Source organism: Rhodamnia argentea, chromosome 10 (assembly GCF_020921035.1).
Source record: "Rhodamnia argentea isolate NSW1041297 chromosome 10, ASM2092103v1, whole genome shotgun sequence".
NCBI lineage: Eukaryota > Viridiplantae > Streptophyta > Magnoliopsida > Myrtales > Myrtaceae > Rhodamnia > Rhodamnia argentea.
Window position 1 is genome coordinate 18,045,059 of NC_063159.1, and position 25,058 is coordinate 18,070,116.

The 25,058-nt window shown below is 41.2% G+C and overlaps 2 protein-coding genes and 1 long non-coding RNA gene across 7 annotated transcripts; 2 read left to right on the top strand and 1 right to left on the bottom strand.

Moving 5' to 3' along the window:
• Positions 1-1,849: 1,849 nt before the first annotated feature.
• On the bottom strand, positions 1,850-2,743 carry LOC115752331. The gene has a single exon (XM_030690475.1). The coding sequence runs from the start codon at positions 2,741-2,743 to the stop codon at positions 1,850-1,852; it is 894 nt and encodes a 297-aa protein (XP_030546335.1).
• On the top strand, positions 2,152-18,963 carry LOC115752362 (protein STRUBBELIG-RECEPTOR FAMILY 3-like). Of its 5 annotated transcripts, XR_007196715.1 has the most exons (20): positions 2,152-2,156; positions 2,727-2,730; positions 12,203-12,268; positions 12,510-12,709; positions 13,162-13,291; positions 13,382-13,453; positions 13,867-13,932; positions 14,028-14,099; positions 14,198-14,269; positions 14,358-14,429; positions 14,512-14,577; positions 14,705-14,770; positions 15,348-15,745; positions 15,848-16,296; positions 16,944-17,215; positions 17,303-17,441; positions 17,730-17,866; positions 17,976-18,132; positions 18,283-18,473; positions 18,563-18,963. XR_007196715.1 is itself a non-coding variant. In XM_030690507.2 (19 exons), exons 4-19 carry the CDS (start codon positions 12,562-12,564, stop codon positions 18,361-18,363), a joined length of 2,397 nt encoding a protein of 798 aa, XP_030546367.1. In that variant the 5' UTR covers positions 2,152-2,156; positions 2,727-2,730; positions 12,203-12,268; positions 12,510-12,561; the 3' UTR covers positions 18,364-18,963. The 5 variants fall into 5 exon arrangements, 4 of the variants coding, with proteins under 4 accessions (XP_030546367.1, XP_030546371.1, XP_030546370.1 ...); XM_030690507.2 differs by having other exon boundaries at positions 18,283-18,963; XM_030690511.2 differs by having other exon boundaries at positions 15,348-15,739; positions 18,283-18,963.
• Positions 18,964-19,434: 471 nt separating this feature from the next.
• LOC125312655 lies at positions 19,435-19,921 on the top strand. Its single transcript, XR_007196727.1, has 2 exons — positions 19,435-19,580; positions 19,704-19,921. It is a non-coding gene; the product is annotated as an uncharacterized LOC125312655 (long non-coding RNA).
• The last annotated feature ends 5,137 nt before the right edge of the window (positions 19,922-25,058 follow it).

Sequence of the window (25,058 nt, forward strand, 5' to 3'; positions counted from 1 at the left end):
TGCTCCGGCCTTCAAACTCGTAAGGTTTGGTCCAACTCAAAAGGGAAAAGACGGCCCAAATCTTGGAATAAATGGACCAAAGTGAGTCTCGTAAATTGGACGAAGACGGAAGAACGAGTCCGATGCTTCATTCGGAACAAAGCCCAGGCCGAGTTTGACCCAACCCACGAGAAAAAGATTGTGCCCCGAGTCAAATTAGAAAGGTGGGGTTCTACTTTTGATGAGTAAGGGCAATCGATCAATTGATTGGGCTAGTCAATTTTTTAGGAACCGCACTGTTTCCCTCCTCTTGATCCACCTCCTTTAGTTACTACTACAACACGAGGATCATCCTATGGCACATCGGCCATTGATCCTCTGATTGTAGTTGTGCATCGTAGCAACATATGCTATCTTAATTCTGATAATACAAAGTGTCATTATACGAGTGATTACAAAGATTTCAAATAACCGGTTGACATTTTTTTCCTATTGCCATGAATCTAGGGAAGTTCTTCGTGACATTGTAATACGAGCACATTTATTCTTTCTCTACATCCAAACATAGACCCGTGATTGAATCAAAAGAAGTGAACCTATGGAATTCGAAAAATTGCGAATAGCATTGCTCCAAATGTGAGAAGTATGCTCTATCCTCTCATATAAAACCGAACACCATATCGAAGAGAATTTCTCTCTCTCGCATGGATTGGCCGGTTTAAAAGAGAGCAAAGCAAGGACACTATTCACATTCTTTTCCGGGGGGTTGGGGGGCAAATCACCGATGCAGAACGCGGCTCTTTGATTAGAAGTAATCTGATTAATATATCGCATATCACTTTTTTTACCAAGTATTATGAACATGGGGCATTCACTTAGTCGTTGACTTACAATATGCTACGTTCGTCGGAAACATTTTGGTACAGGCCAGCTAGCAACCATGGGTTCTTCTCTTGTCTCGTAGCTTTCGAAATGGGAGTAGAAGTCGAATCCAACGAGGCTAAGATCAATTTGTCGCCAGCTTCAGCCTGTCGTTCCTTCGCCTTTTGGCCGTGGACGATCAAGACAAGAAAGCTATGCCCACACTCCCTCCCTCCCACCGCGCCGGAATCCCGATGAGGCGGAAGAAAGCGCCCTCTTTTCTCTCGTCCCCAAAAGAGAGGGGGAAAGAAGCAAGGTGCCGGTGCCACCCACCTTTTTATTCGCATTTGACACTATCCCATTGCCTTCATTTTTTTGGCACCGTAAATTTGTAATCCAAATTGAATTGCGACAATTCTATATTCAAACTGGATTTGACACGAAAGTTTCAATGCTTTCGATCTTTCAAGTCGTACTTGAACAGGTGTTCAGTAAGCTCGAACAATGCAATAATGTCTTTTATGTCTCTTTGAATGACCGAGGACTTGGGTTAGATGCTCCTCAATCGAAGAGAGTATGATGAATGTTTATGACATGTGAATTAGGTTTGCAAGCTATTTGATTCGAGTGTTATTCAAGCTTGGATTTGATTCGAACCACGCGAATCGAACTCAAAAAGAATCGAGAGTGATACCTTGGTCGAATTTGACTGGGTTGCGAAGCGAACTGATGCTCACAGCCTAGTTTGACATATATAAAAACTACGATTCCATGGTTGTTCCAAAGCAAAATAAGAAGCCATTAACCTACAATAAGAAAATTAAAAAGAAAAATCGCATCGAGGACCAACGTATATTCTCAGTGCCAAGCCGACCAATTGGACGAGAACATATATTTACAATGACGAAATGCTAGGCTCTGATTTTCACCATCTTTTTTCCTTTTTATTTCTTGGACAAAACATCTTCTGCTTATGGTTATGGCTGCAAGTGCAACACAAGATTTCAAATCACAGAAAGATGAAGCACTCCAACGAGACGAGAGGGTTATCAACGGACTCATTCCCCTGCCTCGAATCGCCCTCGTCTCCTCTCTCCCCACCCGCATCCGCTTCCTTCTTATCCACGTCTCCGGCCGACGTGGCCGCCGACCTGCCGCCGGCATTCCCGGTCTTATTCGACGGACTACCCCCTACCACGCTCCTCCTCCCGCCACCGCCGTTCCTGGCCGCCGGCGACCTCGACCGCCTGCCGAGGCCATCGCTCTGGTCTCGCCGCAATGCGGCAGTTGTAGTCCCCATGCGGCTCCGTTGCTGCGTCGCCGCCGCCGTCGTCCTCGGCACCACCGGCTTCTTCGCCGGAGATCTGGCCGCTCGCCTCGCCGCCTGTTCCCCGTTGTAGGGACGGTTCCTCTGCGCCTTCATCGGAGATCTCTTGATCACTCTCTGCGTGACTTCTCCTTTATCTCTGCTCGTCACTTCGGCCTCCTTCTCAGCGACGGTAGTAGCAGTGGTCGTCGTAGTGGCGCTGGCGGTGGAGAAGCTCTCGCCGACGCTGCATAGCTCCGAACACTCCGAAACAGCTTCGGCGACAACCTCTTCTTTGTTTCCGGTCGGAGTTTGGGCTTCCAGTGCACATTCTCCAAGCTTAGGCAAGAATCGAGCCTCGGATTCTGCATTGCCGCTGGTTGTTGTTTGAGGTGGAGGGTGAGGTTTCGGCAGAGGCGTTTCGGAGAGAACTTCCTTGACGGCCTCCTCTTCTTCTTCTGCTTCGAGCGTGGCAGCGGCCTGTGTCGCGTACGTGTTGCTACATGGCCCCGCCGGATGGTTCGGCTTAGAAAGGTCGGGTCTTGAGGGGTTTCGGGCATGTGGGTGGCGCGCGGCGGAGCTGAAACAGCAACCCATTCTCGGGGGAGTGCTGGCTTTAGGTTTCGCGAGAGCGTCGCTGCGAGCGTTTGGGATGGATGACGAGAGAGAGAGAGTATAAAAGAAGAATTCAAAATGCGAAAACGGTCAAGAAAGGAGCGTCGTCAGGGGGGAAGTAATTAAGACAAATTACCGGTGATTAGGACGGGGCAAGGGCGATCGAGAAAGAGAGGATGGTGCGCTGGAGAACGTTTGAATTCTACTCGGGGCTAATCTTCTCATTGCAATAGCCTCTGGCGGACGAAATTCCGTTCAGGCCCAAGCCCATTTTCCTCCTCTTTTGAAGTTTTCGAAAGCGCTAGATTCGGTGCTGCTTCCGAAGGATGGACCACAAAGAGATTACTACTAGCTACGGAAGCTGATCGTCCGTCGCCCGCCAGCAGCCAAAACCGTGCAGTTGGTGAAGGAACTGAAGCCAGTCTGGCGGGGTCTGCGTCCTAGCTGTTGTGGATGCTTATGCGCAATTCTTCAAATTCGAACTTTCTCTTTGTTGTTGTTTTTTCTTTGTTTTGCAGATTTGATCTGGGTAAGAATCCGAGTGAAAAATAATATGTGCAAGAGAAGTTACCAATGCGAACCGATGTCCGATTTTACGACGACCGTATTTATGTAACATCACGGTTAGAAGCAAGATCAAGTCAAAGAGCAGTTTGGTCCGACCATACTACTATTGTGGTTAGAGCTTATTATCAGACCACGTGACAAGTAGGTGTAGGTGGGGAGTTAAAAAGCCACCGAGGGACGAACGTAACTCGAAATTACTTTCGAGGGGTAAGAGCTCTAATTACTAGACTATGTGACGGGATTTGATTTCAGCAAAGCAAACGCTTGTTGCGGGCTTCCAATGAGCGCTCGGCTATAAAAGCGGTTCGTACCGCGGAAGGGTACTGGAAATCGAACCCATGAGCAATCCCATTTTCCAAAAAAAAAAGGCCAACAAGTTGAGTTGTTGTCCAAGCGATAAGATTTTCCATCGGGGATGGACTTCCCCAGTCAATCCGTTGGATCAAAGCACAACATGCTACACGTGTTTTCTTTCTTTTTCTTTTTTTTGTGTAATGGGTAACATGATATATGTCTTTAGCTCTTAGAAAACGAATCCATTGATAGGATTCGACACACAATCAAGTTAAAATAAAACGTAAAGCGATAAAGAGAAATCGCGACACGAGATTTTATCCTGGTTTATTTTTAAACTAGGACTACATCCAACAAATGATTTTGCTATAATTAACACATTGCACCTCTTGTTACATCACTCAATTACAAGTAACAAATAATATAGATAGCAATAACTATTCATAAGCCCAAACATAAACTACTAATGAAAAATTATAGGTTTAAATCGTAAAAGCCCCATGTGCTTTCTTATCATGGGAGAGTATGAACGACACCCTAACATCTATCGTTTCGTTAAATTGTCCAATTCGTGCTTTTTGGAAAAGGGAAATGCGTCCTATGGATAGCACAATTTCAATCGTAAATTCACGCGCTATCAATGTGTATTTTATATAAAATGCTCATTGATTAAAAAGTTATATATTCCGAAGTAATTGATAGTATTAAAAACTATCATATTAGCAGGCTTTTTTTTAAATCATAAAATATTTTTACCCCTTCCCAAAGTCGGGAAAGCCAGTTCCAATCTCCTTCCTCTTCTTGGGTAACGAGGAGAAAGTGACAAAAGGTCAAGAAATGGCAGCCTGGAAAGTTCAAATCTTTTTCCTCCGTCGCCATTGAAAAAGCTCATCAACCGCGGCATTCGTAATCATTTCTCTCCCTCTCTCTCGTCGACCCTCTGGTGTGATGCGCCAATGATGATCGATCGGGCGGATGGTAATCCCTCGGTAGAAAGTAGAAACTAATTGCGTGCGATTGATCCGTACAGCACTACTCCGATCACCGTGCAACAGTCAGTTCGTTCAGCTGTCCACAATCATCGTCTAGGACCACATCATTAATCTCAACCTTTTTATGGTGATGTCGTTCTCATCCGTCTATCCGACCAATTTAAATCGAAAGTGTACTGCAATAGTACACATCAATTCTATATGATATGGCTGAAGGTGAAGTGCACTTTTTTTTCATAATTTTTTCCTCTTTTTTCTCTCTTTTCTTTTTGCCGGTGATCGATGAGCATCAACAAGCCCCTCTCCCCTTTCTCACCAATGGTCAGGCCGGCCTCGCCCACAAGTAAGGGCGAGATCAGACTTTTCTTTGAGATTGATATGATCATGTCAAATTCATATTTAAAATAATTTTTAACTTTGAATCCTCTTTTGAGAAAATAATAACAGTTCAAGGTGTTTTTTAGAATTTTCTCTTAAAACTTGAGACACTCGGGGTGAAAAATCAGATTAATACCGTGAAAATTTTCAAACTAGTACACCCGTGATAAATTTACTTTAAACTATTTTTTTGACAACGAAAAACCCTAAATTGGTACGGTTGTGACAATTTTACCCCAAACTATTTTTTAAACCTTTAAAAATCCTAAATTGGTACACTTGTAACAAATTTATCATAAATTAAATTTTTTTACCATGAAAATGTTTAATTTTATGGTACACCTTCAGTTAAATTAAGTTAATGCCATGAATAATTTCAAACCGATACACCTATGACAAATAGAAAGAAAAACCCCAAGTTGGTATATCTATCAATTGCCACGTGTCATAGAATTTAGCACTTTAGCGGTTAAATTTAACGAAAACTAATTGAGGGTATCTTTGTCACGGATGTACCAGTTTGGGATAAATTTGGCACGTGTGTATTGATTTTGGGATTTTCGTAGTTAAGAAAATAGCTTAAGGTTTTTCGTGGTATTAATCCTAAAAAATTTGATCCACCACCAGTGTAAAAACTATTTTTACACATTCGTCATTGGGTGGACGATATGTGTACTTGGAAATAGTTTTGCAACCGCATTCATCCGCACATCGTACATTCAAGCCCCGTTTGATTCAGCATTTGGTCAAGGGACTTTGAGAAAATGCAAATACTTTTGCACTAAAAACCTTTTTCAAAATGCAAGTAGTGTTTGGTAAAGTATATTTTAAAAACACATTTGGAAAACAATTTTGACGTAAATCTTATTTGGTGAAAAATGAACTTTGTAAAGTATTTTTACTTTTTAAAAAAAAAAGTGATGGCGGCGGGCGGTGGCCGGTGGCGAGGGGCAGCGGCGGCAAACACCATTTGTATTTGGCCAAGGAACTTTAAAATCTCAATGCTCATTTCTAATGCTGAACTAAACGAGGCCTCAATGATAAATGTACAATTATTTGCTACCTCGGTAGATGCAACATTTTCCTTCTAATAAAATGCGCAAAATCATGTAAACCATACAGCTATTATAGCAGCTCGAGTTGACATGTGTTTCAAACTCGAGATGTTATTTCTATTTAAGGATCAAATTCAAAATGCTTATAGGGCTTTAAGTAGGCTCTCGAAGAGGTCAGATTCCCCGTAAGATGAAACGACAAACTGACGAGTGATGGCAATATTATCTTAGCGTAACGAACTTCAACAACTTTGCTTGGCGTCATTAAATTAGTTATTTTCCCCTCTAATCCACTTAACCATAACGTAGGCAATAGGCATGCTTAGCCAGAAGCAAAACAAAAATAAACCAAAATAAAAATGGAAATGTCATTTTCAACTTGGGTAAAGCGATGAGCATTTATCTAACTCCTCCGCCAAGTCATATGAAATCAAATCACAAGCCCGATCATTTGAGCATCGGTCGGATTTTCCGTTAGTTAAACCTCCCGTACACACAACGTTAGCCCGATGAAACGAAAAATGATTTGAGCATCGGTTCGGTAAAGATAAAAGTGATTAGGAAAATTATTTTATTTTTCGCGAAACAAACGAAGCCTAATTTAACTATTCGCATGTTATGCTCCACGTCGTGTCCAATCATCGTCAGTCCTGGATTGTTCTTTGTTGGTTTTTTCTGGGGGAAATAATTCAATTGGTCATTTTTCCCGGTGGTGTCCGAGAACACAGATCCACGTGCTTTCATTATCTGGTGGAGAGGATGTTCCAAGTGGATATGGACTAATCAAATTAAAGACTGTTCAGGGTAGATTATGTGGGACAACAAGCGTGTCGGGTTCGTCGAAGTAGTCTTCAGTTATTGACGGCACGAAGAAAGAAACATCAAATGGCTGTCGTTCCATCTTTTTCAAACGAAGCCATTTCGTAGCCGAGAAACGAGATAACCCTCCTCTAGTCTCCACTTCGAGTGCGTCTCTCATCATCCGTGCTCCTTTCGCGATCATACCAAGTCACGAGTTCCCTATATCCCCGAATCGATGCACACGACTTTTTGTTCCGTGCGGTGAAAGAGAACCGGTTTTACAAACCACGGATTCAAATGACGACATCATGCGAGCGTTTTCCGATTCGCGTTACCAGGTAAGAGATTCATACCCTAATACTGCCCGTTAATAAGACGAAGTGAACCGGAACGAGATTCAATTCAAATTTGCATTCGGACGGCCACTGTTTCTATTGAGATTCAGCCCTAGCTAGGAAAACTGTTCCAAAGGTCTTAAACCTATTGTGTTTTTGTTAATTCAATTTTAGACATTTTAATTTTATGAATTTTGAGTGATAAACTTTTTCATGTTTTGTCTCGTTGTGTCCGTCGACCAATTTTAATCGTGAAACGATGACGTGCATAATTTTTACTATTTTTCCTATTTATTTTTTTATTTAATTTTTCTATTATTTCTTTTCTTTTCTTTTTTATTAATGTGGCCGGCGAAGGTTGCCGGACCCTCATCCACCGGGCGAGGCCATCGCAACAGTGAGCAAGGCCAACCTTGCCTAGGTTAGAGACCCTCGCCGATTAGAAAAAGTTAAAAAAAAAGATATTTGAAAATTATTATTGAAAATTATCTACGTCGGCGCCAATTGTGCCACGCGAGATGGACGGCATTCACGTCGGTGATTTTTTTTTATTTATCAAAATTGATCGAATAGACTCAATTGATAAAAAGTGAAAATGTTTATGTTTTAATTGAAAAAATCAAAAGATTTAAGATTAAATTCGAAAAAAAATTCAATAGAGTTAAGATTTTTTTTGGATAATTTCGGGGTCTTAGCCGGACATGCCTAGTACATGGGGTGCGGGGGATAGATGGCATCGCGAGGCCACGCAACCGGTTTAGCCAAAACAGGGATTCGATTCGGTAGAATCAGTGGGCAGCGGGAAAAAGGACCGCGCGAAACTGCACTGCATCGACGGCCGAAGCGACGCTCCACGGTTCGGCCGTTCATTCGTTCACCCAGAAGGACCAGTGCGACTCGACTCGATAGCGTGCCAATCTGAGAAAATGCCAAAAAGCGAGACAGAAAGACAATGAGGGCGGGCCACCGCGGGGCCGAGCAGCGGGCGGGCTCCACCGACATCGCTCGAATAGAATTTCATGTGCTTCTAAGGGAAAAAAGAAAAGAAAAGAAATGATCCCACTCGGTTCCGACGCGCAGAATTTGCACCCCATCTCCGACCGTTGAAGGAGAGCGACACCTGCGACTGCAGCTCTCTCGATCGTCGAATGACAGTCCTTTCCAAATTTTATTATCCCTCTCCGCATCTTCGAAACGTCCTTCTCTTTTCCAGGGCCCTATCGTATCGTTAACCAACCACCATAATAAGATACGATGCCTTAGCTTTCAGCGTCGTTGTTGGTTGTTTGACCTTGAACCCGTCGTTGCCACGTCTTGGCGCAAATCCGATTCGTGGATGTAAGAAAAGATCAACTTCTTTCGACGGCGGCGGCCTTTCGGGTTATGTGGGATGGTTAGATGAGGTGGAGGATTGGGGATAAGGGTGGGGGGGACAGGGAAAAACAGGGCCGCTCCTCTTTCGAGCCCGGATTTTCTTCGTTGGAAAAAGAGAGATTAAAAGAGGGGGGAGAAATGCCGTGGATGCTTTATCCTTTCTTTTTTTCCCCAAAAGCGGCTTTCCGACCAAAAGGAAATTTCGACGAACGAGTTGGGTTTACCGCTTAACAACGACTAATTAATATATCCTAAACATCTCGATGCTTGTAGCGCTTGAAATAAGTACGTAAGAGTATAGCAAAAACCCAAAAGTTCGGCCCGGAGATAATTATTTCATTCCAAATATTTTGTGGTGTCGAGCACGAGCTTGATTTTTTTTCTTCTCTTTTTTCGGAACGTGGGTAGGAGGGAAGTAATTTTATTCCTATGTGTTTTAATTTTCTTTTCGTGGGTCATGAGCTCTCGTGAAAGTTACGATGATGATACACCCGCTTGAATTTTAGTGTTGCAATGCTCGCGACACTAGACCTTGTTCACAGGAAAAATTGATTTACAAATTGGAATGCGGACCATACACCTTTTAAAACACAACAACCAGTTGACGTAGGAGATTAGCCATCGAAGACTTTGCGCATTTCTTGGTCCTCCAAAACAAGACAAAAGGCAAAAAAAAAAATGCATAAATTAGTCAAAGGTGAACTGGATGGAATCTGGGAATATTTTAGTGTACGTATTAGAACCGGTGAACACGGCATTTCAAACCTAAAAAAAAAAAAAAATACATATCGTGTTAAAAAACAATATATTTCATTTATAATCAATGAATTCGAGCCTTTACTCGATGGTCCTCTGAAAAAAAAAAAATGTTCCGAGCAATTTTAGGAAGATAATCTTTTGATGTTTGTTTAGGAAATATAATATGATTCCAAAGTGCTGTCGAAACACCGTGAAATTGATAATAAACACCGTGAAATCGATAGTAAGATCGAGTGGCCCCGTTTTGGGTGAGTTGAGAATGTGCCTTTACTAATCATCTACCAACACAACACAAGGAGAGTTGTGTGGGTCGAAAATAGACAAGATGACGGTAAGAATAAATTGATATTTTGGGAGAATGCTATTTTTATAATTCTATTTTCATAATAATGGTAATTTTTTTTTTTGTTTGTGTGTGTGTGTTTTTTTTTTTTTGGTACGCTTCAAAGGTCGTAGGTAAAATTTATCATGTTGATTAAATATTGGTTTGTCGTGTTAAATTTATTTTAGTGATTTCTTTTTAACTTTATTCATATTTGATCAGGGGGGGAAAAGGGTAGTAGGGTCACGGTAAGAAACGACCGTTCATTTGATAATCTCTCACGTGATGCCATGTTAGAGATAACCCGCAGCTATTATTGGACAAAAAGGGAAAAGTCCGAAACGATCCTTCAACAATTAATTCCCCACGCGCCGTCCCGCGACGCTTGGTCTGCACTCTCCGTCTTCTTCTAAATAAATATTCCAATTAATCAATGCCAAATCCAATTACGCGAAAGTTGATGGTTGATTGACCATCCCGTTGACCCGGGAGGGAGAGTAGAGACGAGATTCTACTCTCGCGAGTGCTCTTCTCAGCCCCGTGCAGTTTGGTGAACGATGAGCGACTACCATTAAATTCTGTTTGGGACCCAACTATGCAAGTATAGCTTTAATAATTTGTTTAGCTCTTAATTTAAATTTTTGCTCGTAGACTGAGCCTCCATGATGTCATCTATAAACATGTTTGGATTAAAAAAAAAAGAACAATATTATTAAGCATCTACATGTGCAACAAACAGTATTTTACCTCGTTAATGTCTTGACTTGTTTGTTTCGATTAATGTTATATTGTTTTGTTTGTGACCGTTCCCCTTTCCCTTTAGTTTCAACATCGTATTTCCCAACACGAAATAAATGAAGTTTAGTCTATGTTGATTGCATTCTTGTTCGTAATAAAGTCAATTCATTTCGTATCGTAATTTGGAAGTGACCGATGTAACATTTTGAACAAAAACAGATGAATAGCACATTTAAATTACGCTCACTTAGTTCGTTTCAATTCATATATTTACCTCCAAACATATGAAATAAGAGGCTATTGGACGTTTCACTTTTCATGCTTTGATAAATGGACATAAACTTATTAATTAGCTACATCTGTTCTACGTAACTTTTCATTTTTCACATTGGTATGGTGCTGTTTTTCATTTTAAATAAATGATATAGCATAATTAACGTATTTATTTGCCTTACCATACAAAAATTCTATTGATACTAGCGGTGAGCACTTCTCGATCTGATCCAGTCTTCGAGTGGTCCAATGAAATCGATAAAATGTCCAATAATCGAGGAAAAAGACACCAAATGAAGCAACATGCTCCATTTTCATACAATCTCGTGTCATTTGGCTTCGCAACATGGCGATTTGTGAATGATGAAATCGCAATTCGAGTAGAGAAATCATAGGAGCAACAATTGAATAAAGAGAAAGAATAAGGTAAGGACAAAACAAAATTCAAAAATAAAAAAAAGAATTAAAATCGATCGGTCCGGTCCTGTACCCTTGGAATCGGGAATCGGATTGCTCGGCCAACGATTCCAATTTTAGGGATTGGAAACCAGATTGCCACCCTTTGGAATTAGGAACCGAACCCCCGATCTTGTCCGGGCCGATCCCGGTTCGGTCGATCCAACTTACTCACCCTTAATTGATACTAATATAGTTTTAGACAAAATGCATACCGATCATCTATTATTTTCCCCTTATTTCTAGAATCACATATTATTTTTATGTAAATCAATTTTGCAAGCAAAAAAAAAAAAAAAAAACAAAGAGTTGAAAATCTTACTTAATAAATAAAAAAACATGAACTGAGTGGAACTATCGCTAACTCGCGTTTACTTAAACCAGCGAATTCGGTGGACCTGTCGGAAAAAGGCAGCGGCGGAATAAGTGGGAAGCGGGAATGTCCAACCGCCCCCGCCACGCGACGCCTTCCCCAAGTCCCAAGTCCGTCACGCCCCCGCGGGAATTTACCAACCGTGCCCTTCCCGCAAATAGAAAATGACCGCAGCGGTAACAACCGTGACGGCACGCGCCGCGCCGCGCGTGGATCCGGCAGCTCGCAGCTCAAATTGACGTTAGACACATGACTTTCTCCGAGGAGATATGCATGTGGACACACGACTGGCTCGCTCGCTTGTTCTTTTTTCGTTTTCCTTTTGTTTTTATAGAGAGAGAAGTGGTGGTGGGGGGGTGGAGATAAAAAGAACAGGCACGGAAGCAGCAGAGCAGAGGCGAACCTCCCCGTTTCTCTCGCTAGAACTCGCCGCACCTGTCTACGTCGAGTACTCCTTTGTCCGCGGTTAGGGTTTATTTTTCTTTATTCTCTTTCGTGTGTTTTTTTTTTAAGTCATTCTGGTCGTACTTTAGTCTTAATCTGTAGCCTTGACGGGCATTCTCTTGATGCTCTTGTTCTGAAACCCATCTGTCTTTCTCGCTCGCTCTCGCTCTCGCTCTCTCCATTGTCTTAAGCTCAGCGAACCTTAACACTTAAGTTTTCGCCTTTTCTTTTGCTTTGGTTCCTGGGTTAAACAACGCCCGAACGTCTTCGCCTTTTTCTTTTGCGTACGGTGGTGCTGCGGATTTCTCTCTGCATTTCGCGTGATTCCGTGGCTCTGTGGTTCTCTGTAAGTTCATTGCGATTCTTGAGCTGTCCCGGTTGGTTATGTTGCGTGCATCCGCTGGGGGGACGATGATGTGGATGGTCTTTCGAGCCGTTTGAGATTTTAGAATGCCGTTTTCACTTGCTTCTTCTCTGTTGCCTCGTGCCCGCGAGCTTCGAAGTACTCGATGGAGTTGATTTTATGGTCAATGATAATAGATCGTTGTCTTGACGACGCTTTGTGATTTTCTCTGCTGATTGTGCAGGTTGGAGAGTGAGGTACATGTTATTGTGAGTGAAGAGGGAGGAAACAGAGGAATGAAGGTGGTGTGGAGATCAAGGGGAAGGAGAAGATCTGCATCTGCTGTGGGTGGGGTGGACTTGAAGATGTACGTGCAGTTCTTGCTGGGGTTTCTGTTGATTTTTGCGCCTCGCATTTCGCTTGGCGACACTAATCCCGGTGATGGTAAGGCTGGATTTTATACATCTCTCTCTTCTTTTCTTCTTCTCCTTCTTTTATTTTTTGTTGGTGGGGGGAACAACTCTTTTCTGGATTGCTGGAAGTGGAGGAACTGGGGGATCAATTACTGTTTCGATGTATGAATTACTCCAGTTCGATCAGTTGGGTTCGCTAGCTGATTATAGCATTGAACAGTTTGGACTCTTTAACTATGACACTCCCAACTCTAAAATCTCTCTGAAGTTAAATGAGGATGAATTCCAAGTTCATTTTTGCATTTTGGTTAATCTTGATTGCAGATTGGGGGTATCTATGGTATAGTCGATGGAAGATGCCAGTTTTTGTTAAATTGCTTTTCAATCGATTTTTTCGCTTCTCCATCGCGCTTTCTGTTTCTTTTTGAAAAGTATAGGTACTTAACAGAGCTTAATTATCTGCATTGTTGTTTGTTGGTTTAGTTACTGCGATAAATAACTTGTACATGGCTCTGGGATCCCCTGTTCTTCCTGGGTGGGTTGCTAGTGGAGGAGACCCATGCGGAGGTACATGGCAAGGAGTTTCTTGCAATAACACCGATATAAGATCAATGTTAGTTCGCATTCTTTTTTCCTCTCGAGAATTTTGGCCGATGTTCACATCACTCATTTTCCATTTTTATTTGACCGCATGGCTTCACAGTATTCTTAATGGAGCCAATTTGGGAGGCGAACTGGGGGATAGCTTGGGGACATTTGCTTCAATCAGAACTATGTAAGTCTATCTCCTCTCTCTGTCTTTGCACGAGCATCTGTTTGCATGCAAAAGTGGCATTCGTGTCTCTGTGAATGACTCCAGTAGTATTTTCCCATTTCTGTGCGATTGCTCTTGTCACTGTATAATGAAGAGGCCTTCGTTGAAGGAAACTTAGCTGAGGTAATCAACTTACATGGAGTTTGGGAAGTATTGATGCTGAAGTGGCAGTTCCAGTGTATAATGTGCTAATTTTATCTCACTGAGATGCTACGATATCATTAAGTAGGTGATTGTGCTATAAGATTGGCTGAAAATAGTCATTTTAGCTAGCTGACATACTGTGGCATTTATGCTAAATTTCAGGCCCGTTATGTTTTGCTCTAGGCATTCTCATGTAGTTTCATTGACATATTTCCGTTTTCCTATTGCAGAGATCTGAGCAACAACCGCATAGGTGGGAGCATTCCATCAAATTTGCCTGTTACCATGCAAACCTTGTATGTTATTTCGTGATTGCCGGACGAAAACAACTTTTGCTTTTTCTGCGTGTGCCTCCTTGTATAAAAGATGTAATTGTTATCACTTTTGGCAGTTTTCTTTCAGCTAATCAGTTCACTGGAAGCATCCCAAGTTCTTTGTCTTCTCTGACTGAACTGGCAGCCATGTAATTACTGCTTTCTTAACTATGGCTTTTCCTTTCAGCTAAAACTCGATTTCCTTTGCTGTTATTTCTTCTGAGCTTTATCTATCTCTGTATTTCAGGTCTCTAAATAACAATCTTTTGAGTGGTGAAATTCCGGATGCTTTCCAATCCCTTATAGGATTAATCAATCTGTAGGGTTTTGTTATCTACGTCACGAAAGCCTTATTTCCTATATGACTTTCCTTGACATATGTCGTGATAGAAAGTGTTCCTGTGCAGCGACTTATCCAGTAATAATTTGAGTGGGCATCTTCCTCCTTCTTTGGGAGATCTATCATCTTTGACCACCCTGTGAGTACTTACTGTACACTGAAGATGCATTTATGCCTGTGAATTCCTTCTCCGCCATCTGATTTTACTCCTAAATTTGCAGACGCATACAGAACAACCAGTTATCGGGAACCCTTAATGTTCTACAAGAGCTTCCCCTGAGAGATCTGTACTTTTCTTAACTTTGCTTCAGATTACTTTCATATTTTCATTTAAATTTATAGTGCTTCGTCCAGAGTTCTGCTTTTTTATGGTCCTTCACTTATTTGCTTCTTTTTATGCGTTTTGTTGTACAGGAATATAGAGAATAACCTTTTCTCTGGACCTATACCTGATAAATTACAGAGTATCCCGAATTTTAGGTGAGAGCTACATTTTAAATGCACTCTGCTACTAAAGTAATTTATTCGCCATCATGCTTAATCATTTTTGCCCACCTGCCCCTCATGAAATGTTATTCTGATATGATAGCAGAGGAAATGGTAATATCTGTGGAATTTATGCTAGTGTTACACTCTATGATCTTCACAGGAAGATTTTTTATTGCATAAGTTTGGTAATTCTGTGGTTGCTGAAATTGAATTTTACGAGGCCGTGATGGCATAATTCTTTAAACTCTTTTAAGTATGTCAATACGAAGCCAAAGAACTTATTGCTACCATCTCAAAACTGTTTTCTTAATCGATTAGATCGTAATGAATGCTAGGCTTTTTCCCCCTTATGCATGCGAGGTAGTTGATGATATATTTCACCCACTGCTTTTTATGCTCTAGTGCTTTTGAAGTGTATCTTCTATTAGAAATCACAAGCTCTATCGGCCTTTGCCTCTTCCAGCTTTTTGAAAGTAATGAAAATGTCTTATTGTTCTTCCTTGGGGACATTTATATTTGACTGTGGTGTGTCAGGGGCACTATTTGATGATCACTTTGTAATCTGCAGAAAAGATGGAAATCCTTTCAATTCCAGTGATGCTCCGTTACCTTCGCCTTCGACCCCAACGGTGCCGTCATTAGGGACTCCTTTCTTTGGGGCCGGGCCGCCATCTTCCACTAAAGCACCGCCAAAACGGGCAGACGGACCATCTGCGACAGAGCAATCAAAATCTGGTTCCTCAAAAAAGTCGTCCTCCAAAAGAATCGTCTGGATAGCAATAGCAGTAGTCTTATCCTTTGTAATTTTGGCTCTGGCACTTGCACTTTTCATACCTGCGTGTATTAGAAGAAGACATGAGGTTGATAGAATTTCCCAGAGGCACGGCATTGGTGCATATAATGGCAAAAGAGACAATCCTAGGAAAAATCCTTCCTTAGTCCCGTCACTGAGTCATGCGGATAAAGGCAAGTAAACTGGTCCAGTCTTTTGTGCTGTACAACTGATACTTTAAATGCGTTAAATTTTTGTCAAAGCTTGATCACTAAAGATGGAGTTTCTTCCTGCAGTACCTAAAGAGACAATTGAGAAACTGTCGGAGGATCATCAACCAGAGAGCAGGAAAGTGTGGGCCGTTCCGAGGATACAAAACGAACGAGAAAGAAATGCACAGAGAACTGGTCTGATGCCTGATCGGGAAGATCGGGAGATTGATGTGAGTGCACTTGATGTGTACTTGACACCTCCTCCCCCTCCCCCTCCCCCTCCTCCTCCTCTGCTTCCTCCGCCACCTCCTCCGCCACCTCCTCCACCACCTCCCGAAATTATTGTGAAGCCCGCTGTGCCTGAAGAAACAATGGCCATAAAGCCTTCCAGGAGAACTCATATTCCTCTGGTTTCTGCCAAGTCCTTCACCATTGCATCCCTTCAGCAATTCACGAACAGCTTTTCTCAAGAAAATCTGATTGGAAGTGGCATGCTTGGTAGTGTGTATAGGGCAGAGCTTCCTGATGGCAAGGTAACAGTTCGTATGGCTAATTTTTTTCAGGTTTCAGCTCTTTAGATGCTGAGCTTTTGATATGTGATTCATTCTCTTTAATGTTAAGCTGAATATTCAGTTTTTTAAATCCTAGACTTTTCACTTGTTCTGATAAGCGCCTATATATGATTGATGGCACGATATGCATGCTTGAATATGGACCTTCTGAAGAACGCTTCCATTTCAGTACATTTTCATTGAAATCGATTCAAGTTAGGAGAGGCAAAGAGAAACTTAACTTTTGTTCCAGGCGTACTATCTGGTTCCTGATTAATCTTAGGGTTTGGGCTGCTCTTACTATCGCGTGGTCTCTTTGACTATTGCTTTGTTGGTTGAGACATTCTTATTTGTCTTCTAAATTCTTCATAATGTCAGTGCATGATGGGGGATTCAGCTAAGCCCTGGCACATTGCACCATAACATCCATAAGATGAAATATACAAATACATGGAATGCAGCATTCTTCGAATTTGTTCTGTGAACTTTAGACAGATGCAAAAGGATTTTGAATTAATGTTCAATTCTGCTAACATAAATGAAATAGGTGTGATCTTGCTTGAGTGGCTTGAAAGTTGTTTCGTCTCGCAAATGTTTACTTACTCGTAGTTTTCTGGATGTTTGCACAGTTGCTTGCTGTCAAGAAATTGGACAAGAGGGCTTCCAGTCAGCAGAAGGATGTTGAGTTTCTGGAATTGGTGAACAATATCGACAAGATTAGACACGCAAACGTCGTGGAACTCATGGGTTACTGTGCTGAGCATGGCGAAAGGCTTCTAATATTTGAGTATTGCAGTAATGGGACGTTACAGGATGCGCTTCATTTGGACGATGATTTCAAGAAGAATTTCAGTTGGAATTCCCGCATTAGGATGGCGCTTGAAGCTGCCAGAGCCTTAGAGTAAGTCTATCCATATTCAGGCACAATTAGATTGGGGTTTCTTTTAATCCTGTGTGATTATCATGTAGAAGCATTTGCTGTGCACAGGTACTTGCACGAGGTCTGTCAGCCACCTATTGTGCATAGGAACTTCAAGTCCTCAAATATTCTCCTTGATGATGATCTTTCTGTGCATGTTTCTGAATGCGGTTTAGCTGCATTGATCTCTTCAGGCTCAGTTAGCCAAGTAAGCTATTTTCATGAGTTTTTGAAAATCAACTTGACGGGATGTCAAACTGCCGCAATCCATCCCATTACATGCTAAATCACTCATAAAAAGTTCTCCTTGATACATCCTCTTATTAATTTTTCCATTCGGAACAATTGTAATGGAAATCTAAGCCATGTACCAATTTAATCATCCATGTCATGCGCATTAGTGATCCGAAATTTTCAGTGTGAAGTGATGAGCAAGTGGGTTGGTGTTGTGGTACTGCTGTTGCTTGAAATTTAAGTAGGTTTCTTTCTTCTTCAGTTGTCAGGGCAGCTTCAAACTACTTATGGATATGGAGCCCCTGAGTTCGAGTCCGGAATTTATACAATCCAAAGTGACGTCTACAGCTTTGGGGTAGTCATGTTAGAACTTCTGACAGGCCGAAAATCCTATGACACGTAAGACCTAAAAGTACATATTGATTTGATACTTTGGATTCAAACTTTGTTTCCAGCTGTGGCTTTATCCAACATCTTTTTGTTCTTTTCCTTGACGAATCATTTTCAGGTCACGGAATCGAGGAGAGCAATTTCTTGTGAGGTGGGCAATCCCTCAACTCCATGACATTGATGCACTGTCCAGAATGGTCGATCCTTCTATTAAGGGACAGTACCCTGCCAAATCCTTGTCACGGTTTGCTGATATCATATCTCGCTGCGTTCAGGTGAGAGCTTTCGCGCTCTGAAGTGTTTGTATTATGCTTTCATACTGTCCTATATTATACTTTCAGAGGTTTAGGTATATTCTTTCAGTTGGACATTTTTTGGGTATATAACTAATCCTCTCTCTCGCTCATGTTTTCTTGTTTTCACAGTCGGAGCCAGAATTCAGGCCACTGATGTCGGAAGTAGTCCAAGACCTCTTAGGTATGATTAGGAGGGAACCTTCTCCATGAGATCATAGGTCCAGACCCTAATCAACAAACCGTGAAGGAATGGTGACCTCTACAATTTAATGCTGATAAATTGTGAAAATGATGTGCCATGCACCCTGAAGAATTCTTTTGTAAGTAAGCTGAGAAGAAATGGCCCTACTGACATAGGTACGGAGCTAAACGATTCGTATTCTTAATGTTTCGGGTGGGCAATCGACAGCATGATGCCCCAGAGGTACGGAGCTCGGAGCTCAAGATCTGGTTCGTTTTGTTTGTGGTCGTTGCTGTTGCGTGTTAAGCATCAACATGATGTAGGAACGAAGAATGTTCTAACCCCAATCGTTTCAAAATCATTGGTTTTCCGCTAATCTCGATGAGCGAGGTTCTTTGAACTCAGCGTCAAATGTGTAGGCTGTATCTCGTGCTGCTCGGTCTTTTCCTCACAATCCAGTCATTTTGCCTTGTCAAGTATGTACCTTGTGTTCGACCTAAAAAAAAAAAAATGTACCATGTATAAAAATTTCTGTCTCTCTTCTCTCTGTAATTGCCAACTGCAGAAACCGAAGAGTAGCTAAGTGGGGATTTTCGCTAATCAAGAAAAGTTGGCCTTTCTTTCTCTAATTATTTGTTTCTTAAGTACTGTCTGATTTTGAGTTTGGTTCTGTCGAGCGAGACTATCATTTGCAGGGGGAAATCAGCCAATCACCGACCGTCCTTTTGAATCGGCCAAGGCAGCGGTTCATCTCTCTTTCTTAGCATGTTCTTTTGCTTGCTTCGGTATTTGCGACTCCGTGAAGCGAGTATGGGGGATTGCCTTTTGCCTACTTAATCACCTCAACAGAAATTACACTGTCAAATGCCAGTGCACGACAGAACTCTCTTAATGGGAAGTAAATCTACTTCGATTATCAGAAGATCGAAGATGTACCAAAGCACAAATTCCAAGGCTAACTCTCTCGAATTGCCAAGCAGAGACAGGCAAATACCATTAAGATTTAGCAATGGCCCGGTTTAGATTCTATCCCACCACAATCAGTCCTCACGAATCTACAACTCAATAGAGTCAGAAGGAAGGCCCACCACCTGCATTGCCTTGACCGAGAGAGTGAGTGCAAGTAGACCAGTATCTTCATATTCTAAAGGGCTGACCTCAAACTGGTTAACTCAGGCAGAAGATGAGTTCTCAGGCATCCCAACTGTATCAAATGCACAGGCAATGCAGTGTCATTAGCCATGAGGTGGATCACAGAACACATGAGGTGGGTCACAGAAAACAGAAGAATCAAATAAAGTTTGAAACTCGATATCAGTTGATGCTTACACGTGGTGGACAAGAAAATTCACAGCTTGAGAATATGCAGACAAGAAAGACAAGTTGAAACCCGAGACATGATCACATGCATGCTTTCCAAACTCTCTGACCAATGCAAAGCTCAACTAGCAAGGGTTACATTGTCCATACCCAGCAGAATTCCTATCCCAAAGAAAGTAAAGGAGATGAGACTTGTATCATAAACATCAAGGCACCTAAGGTGCGACAACTTCGCACGTGCAAGTGTTTCGGCTTAAGTGATTGGCCGGAAAATGTCAAAACTCTCCCAAGATTTTCCAGTGCAGTCACTCCAAAATTGGACAATTGGCAACCAATTGCTCTGTGAGTGCTCCCTTAACACTTGAGCCTTTCATGTAGAGGTCTTAGAGATACCTAAAGCCAACAGGGCTGAAAGTAAGATTATTGAAACCCAAATCACACGGTGAACCCTGTGCATCAGCATCTTCAGCACCTCGCATCCACTAGATAGGGTGATCGACTAGGGTATGAAGAGAGATGCAGAGGACACACGGGGATCAAATGTAGTTGGAGCACCTTAATTTACTTCCACAGTGACAACTAAATCCTCTGATCGAATTCAAGACTGAAAATCGACAGGGTGAAAGGATAACCAAAATCTATGTGAAGGGTGGTGTCCTCTGTATCTATTTACCATTGCAAAACATTGTCCTCTCACTCCCAATATCTATTTACCAAGCTAGGGAGCATCGAGACGTATCAGTAAAAAACTCAATCCGTCAACAGCTCTAGATAAGCAAAAGCAAAGTTTTCTCTAAGGAGTTAAGTTTCTACACAATAGGTTTTTCGTTCGTAGATAGACATCATAAAGCAAACTATAGTGTCACTATTAGGGGTGAGCAAATCGGATCACTCGGACCACCCGGACCGAAACCGCCCGGACTGGTGGTTCGGTTCCCGGTTCTAGAGGGAGCGGTCAAGTTCCCAATTTTAAGGTCCTCTAGGACCGGACCGTCCGGACAGGACCGATAGAATTTTTTTTAATTTTTTAATTTAAGTTCGGTGCACATCATCAAGGGAAAACCTGAAGTTGACCTTCGGACCCCAGACAAAGAAGGTTTGGGAAATAAACAAACCAATAAAACGCAAAGAAAACATAATGGAGATGGTCTGAAGCTGATTTCACAAGCTTGTGCCATGTTTGATGCACTAAGACAACTGAAAGAATAATCCCTATGGAGTAGCAAGGGATTCTCGTATCACACATGAACAAAATCTAATTCAAACAAATCTCTGTGTACGCCAACAATGAAGTAACTCATCTCTCCACAATCAGTCATGGTAAAGCATGATGGATGTTTCCATTTGTCAATCAAAAGCTTCAGATGACCCACTTAATGAAGATGCTGTAAAGGATAGAGAACAGCAACTTATCTTGCAAATAAGACTTACAAAGAGTCCAGCAAGAACTAAACCATTCATACAAAGTGTACTCATCCAAATAGTCGGCCAAGCTCGTGTGCTCCATGTCAAGAATGATGCATATATATTGCATGTGTCCGGTGCAATGGAACCGCCCGGGAACCGGACCGGACCGGTGGTCCGGTTCTGGGTTCCAAAAAATTGAGAACCGGGACCACTGGTCCAGTTCTCGATTTTTGAGGAGAACTGGACTGGATTGGAAACCGATCACCCCTAGTCACTATCACGCTAATCTACGCGTCGAGCAAGCTCATACAATGCCCTATATAACCAATATGACTAGTTAAGAACAAATAAAACTCTAAAAAGATATATTTAAACACGAAATTCAATGTAGAACCTACCTAAATCCATGTTCTAGGAGAGCGCTCCCTATGTCAGAAGCAACGGACATGTCGTTGCAATTAATCTCCACACGATGGAGGCGCCTATGTTCGTCGAGCCGCTCCACAAGTACAAGGATGGCCTCCACCTACTTCATGTTGTACATGAACATGCGTTCCTTGGACAGAACATTGTTGACCACCCTGTTCACTTTCAGTTGAGCCTTACAATGACTTGCCTTCGTGGCACGAAGCATGTATCAAGACAAAGCACACATGAAATGGCAATCATTATAAAAGAGTTCATCGAAAATTAAGACTTACACATTATTCCGAGCATGCTTGGCTTGCGTGTTGACTGCCTCATGTGTTGCTTTGGCCTTTTGTAACTCCTTGGGGGCCCTTTGTAGGTAGAGGCGAGTGGACATGACATGACGAGAGAGTTGGTTTGCAAAAAGAAAATGGGAAGATCGATATGGATAAGAGAAATGGCATGAATTACGATAAGTGTTAACAAATTGGGAAATGCTTTCTGATAATACTATCGGGAACGGTACAATCTCAATCACAAATCCACACATAATCATCGCGTATTTCGCATAAAACACTTATTGATTGAGAGATCGTGTAATCTGAATTAACTAACAATTTTGTCGGATTGTCAAGCTAGCAACTTCCTAGAAAATCCTATGTTCTAAAGGGCAGTAATGTAGTATAGTAACTCAAAAGGGAAATGTTTTCATAACGGTCGGATAATTTTGTCGGTTATTTCTGACCATAGATCATCACACCATCACGGTATGGTTTGCATAAAGTACTTGTTAATTGAAAAATCGTGAGGTTAGAAATAATGACGATCTTGTCGGACTATCGAGTAGCAACTCCCTAACTCAAATAAGACTTCAAAAATGTGTATTCTTCTAATTAGGTTCTTTTGCAATATTTGTTTCTTTTACGAGATACCGAATAACGAAAATTTTACTATATTCTATTGAAGAAATGCACCTCTTCTCTTCCCTCAAGAATTTTAGATATTTCTAAGTTACCTAAATATCTATATATTTTGTTGAAAGATATGTAATGAAGAGTATAGAAATAAATGAGATGATATTTTCTGTAGAATTTTCTAGGCATACATTATCTAGAAATATCTAGAACATTTCTAGAATACTTCTCTGAAGATATTTTATTCGAAATATCGAGATATTTTAAAAGACATAACAACCTATATACACCTATAAATACCCAAGCATTCTCATTTGAGGAAGTGAGCTTGTCATCCATCCAAGAGCGTGTGAGTGAGCTTTGTTCCCAGAAGTGAGAGTGTGCTTGGTACACAAGTATGTGTAAGAGTTCTCCCAATACTACTGTAAGAGAGTACCTCCATTAATGAGGGCGAGCCTTCTTGAAGTGAGCCCTGTGTGTCTTACTATCAATTGCATATTAGACCAAAGTTCGGGGACCATTTGTGTTATTTTTCTCTTCGTACTATACCCTCAAAACTTCAACTGCCAAAACTAGTTCAACTCCCCACTAATCCTTAACAAATTACGATAAGCCTTTTAGGGAATAAACGAAAGTTCAAGAAAGGAGAGGTATCAAATCAATTGCTCTGTGAAATATATTACCCCATCATTGATGCTGCAACAAAGCAAATAAATCAATCTCGACTCTCATGTACTCCGGAAAAGTAAGTATTACCAAAAACCTCCATACCCCAAGAAAAATCAATTAATTTCTCATGGGCATCAAAATCAAGTTTTGCATACAAGCAAAGGCAAAAGCAAAGTTTTCTCGAAGCATATCAAGCTAGGAAACAGCGAGACATATCAGTAAAAAACACAATCCGTCAACAGTTCTAGATAAGCAAAAGCAAAGTTTTCTCTATGGAGTTAAGTTTCTGCACATCAGGTTCTTGGCACATTTATGAACGTCATAAAGCAAATTGCAATGTCACTATCATGTCGATTTATGCGCCGGAAGAAGCTCATACAATGCACTGTATAACTAATATAACTAGTTAAGAACAAATGAAACTCTAAAAAGATATATTTAAACATGAAATTCAACATAAAACCTACATGAATCCATGTTCTAGGAGAGCGCTCCCCATGTTAGAAGCAAGGGACATATCGTTATAGTTAATCTCCACATGACGGAGGTGCCTGCATTCGTCAAGCTGCTCCACAAACAAGGATGGTCTCGACTTGCTTCCTGTTGCATATGAACAAGTGTTCCTTGGACAGAACATTGTCAACCACCCTGTCCACTTTCAGTTGAGCCTTACGACGACTTGCCTTCGAGGCACGAAGCAAATATCGAGACAAAGCACAAATCATTATATAAGAGTTCATTGAAAATTAAGACTCACGCATTGTTCCAAGCATGCTTGGCATGCGTACCGACTTCCTCATATGTCGCTTTGGCCTTTTGTAACTCCTTAGGGGCCCTCTGTATCTGGAAGGCAAGTGAACATGACATGACAAGAGAGCGGGTTTGCAAAAAGAAAAAGTGAAGATTGATATGGATAAGAGAAAATGATATGAATTACGATAAGTGTCAGCAAATTCTATGCTCTAAAGGGCAGTAATGTGGTATAGTAACTCAAATAAGACTTTGAAAATGTGTATTCTTTTAATTAGATTCTCTTGTAGTATTTGTTTCTTTTACGAGATATCAAATAACGATAATTTTACTATATTCTATTGACGGAACGCACCTCTTCTCTTCCCTCAAGAATTATATATATATAAATAAAATTCTATATATATATATTGTTGAAAGACATTTAATGAAGAGTATAGAAATAACTAGGATGATTTTTTTTTTGTAGAATTATCTAGAAAAAGAGAGAAATAATTATCGAGATATTTTCTCTCAAAATATCTAGGGAGACATTATCTAGAAACATCTAGAATATTTCTAGAATATTTCTCGGAAGATATTTTATTTGAAATATCTAGATATTTTAGGAGGCATAACCACCTCCTGACACCTGTAAATACCCAAGCAAAATGAGCTTGCCATCCATCCAAGAGCGGGTGAGCGAGCTTAGTTCCCACAAGTGAGTGTGCGCTTGGCATACAAGAGTGTGTAAGAGTTTTCCCAATACTATTGTAAGAGAGTACCTCCATTAATAAGAGTGAGCCTTCTTGAAGTGAGCCTTGTGTGTCTTCCCCAATAATTAATAGTAGAATCACACTTCCGTAACTCAACAAGTGGTATCGGAGCTGCGCCTCTAAAGTTCAACATATTCATCCTATGCATCTAAGGAATAGTTGAAACTACATTTTCAAAATAAGATGTGTTAGCATCCTTTAAACCACTTCAATCCGTAGCACAAGCCATGCTGAATTTGGGGGGGAATGCTCTGATTACGACATAGCATAGATAAATCGCCATAATCCTCTATACCCCCCATTCGCATATGAACATCAAGGCAAAAGAATTTTGAATGCAGAGGAATTGCTTAGACAGACAGTAATAGAGTATCAACCAATTGAATAAGGAAAAAAAAGGGGGAAATGACACTTTTGGTGCCAAAAGTTGCGTACGGAGATTACTTTGGTGCCAAAAGTTTTTTTCGGATCACTTCAGTGTCAATTTTTCAAAAAAGGATC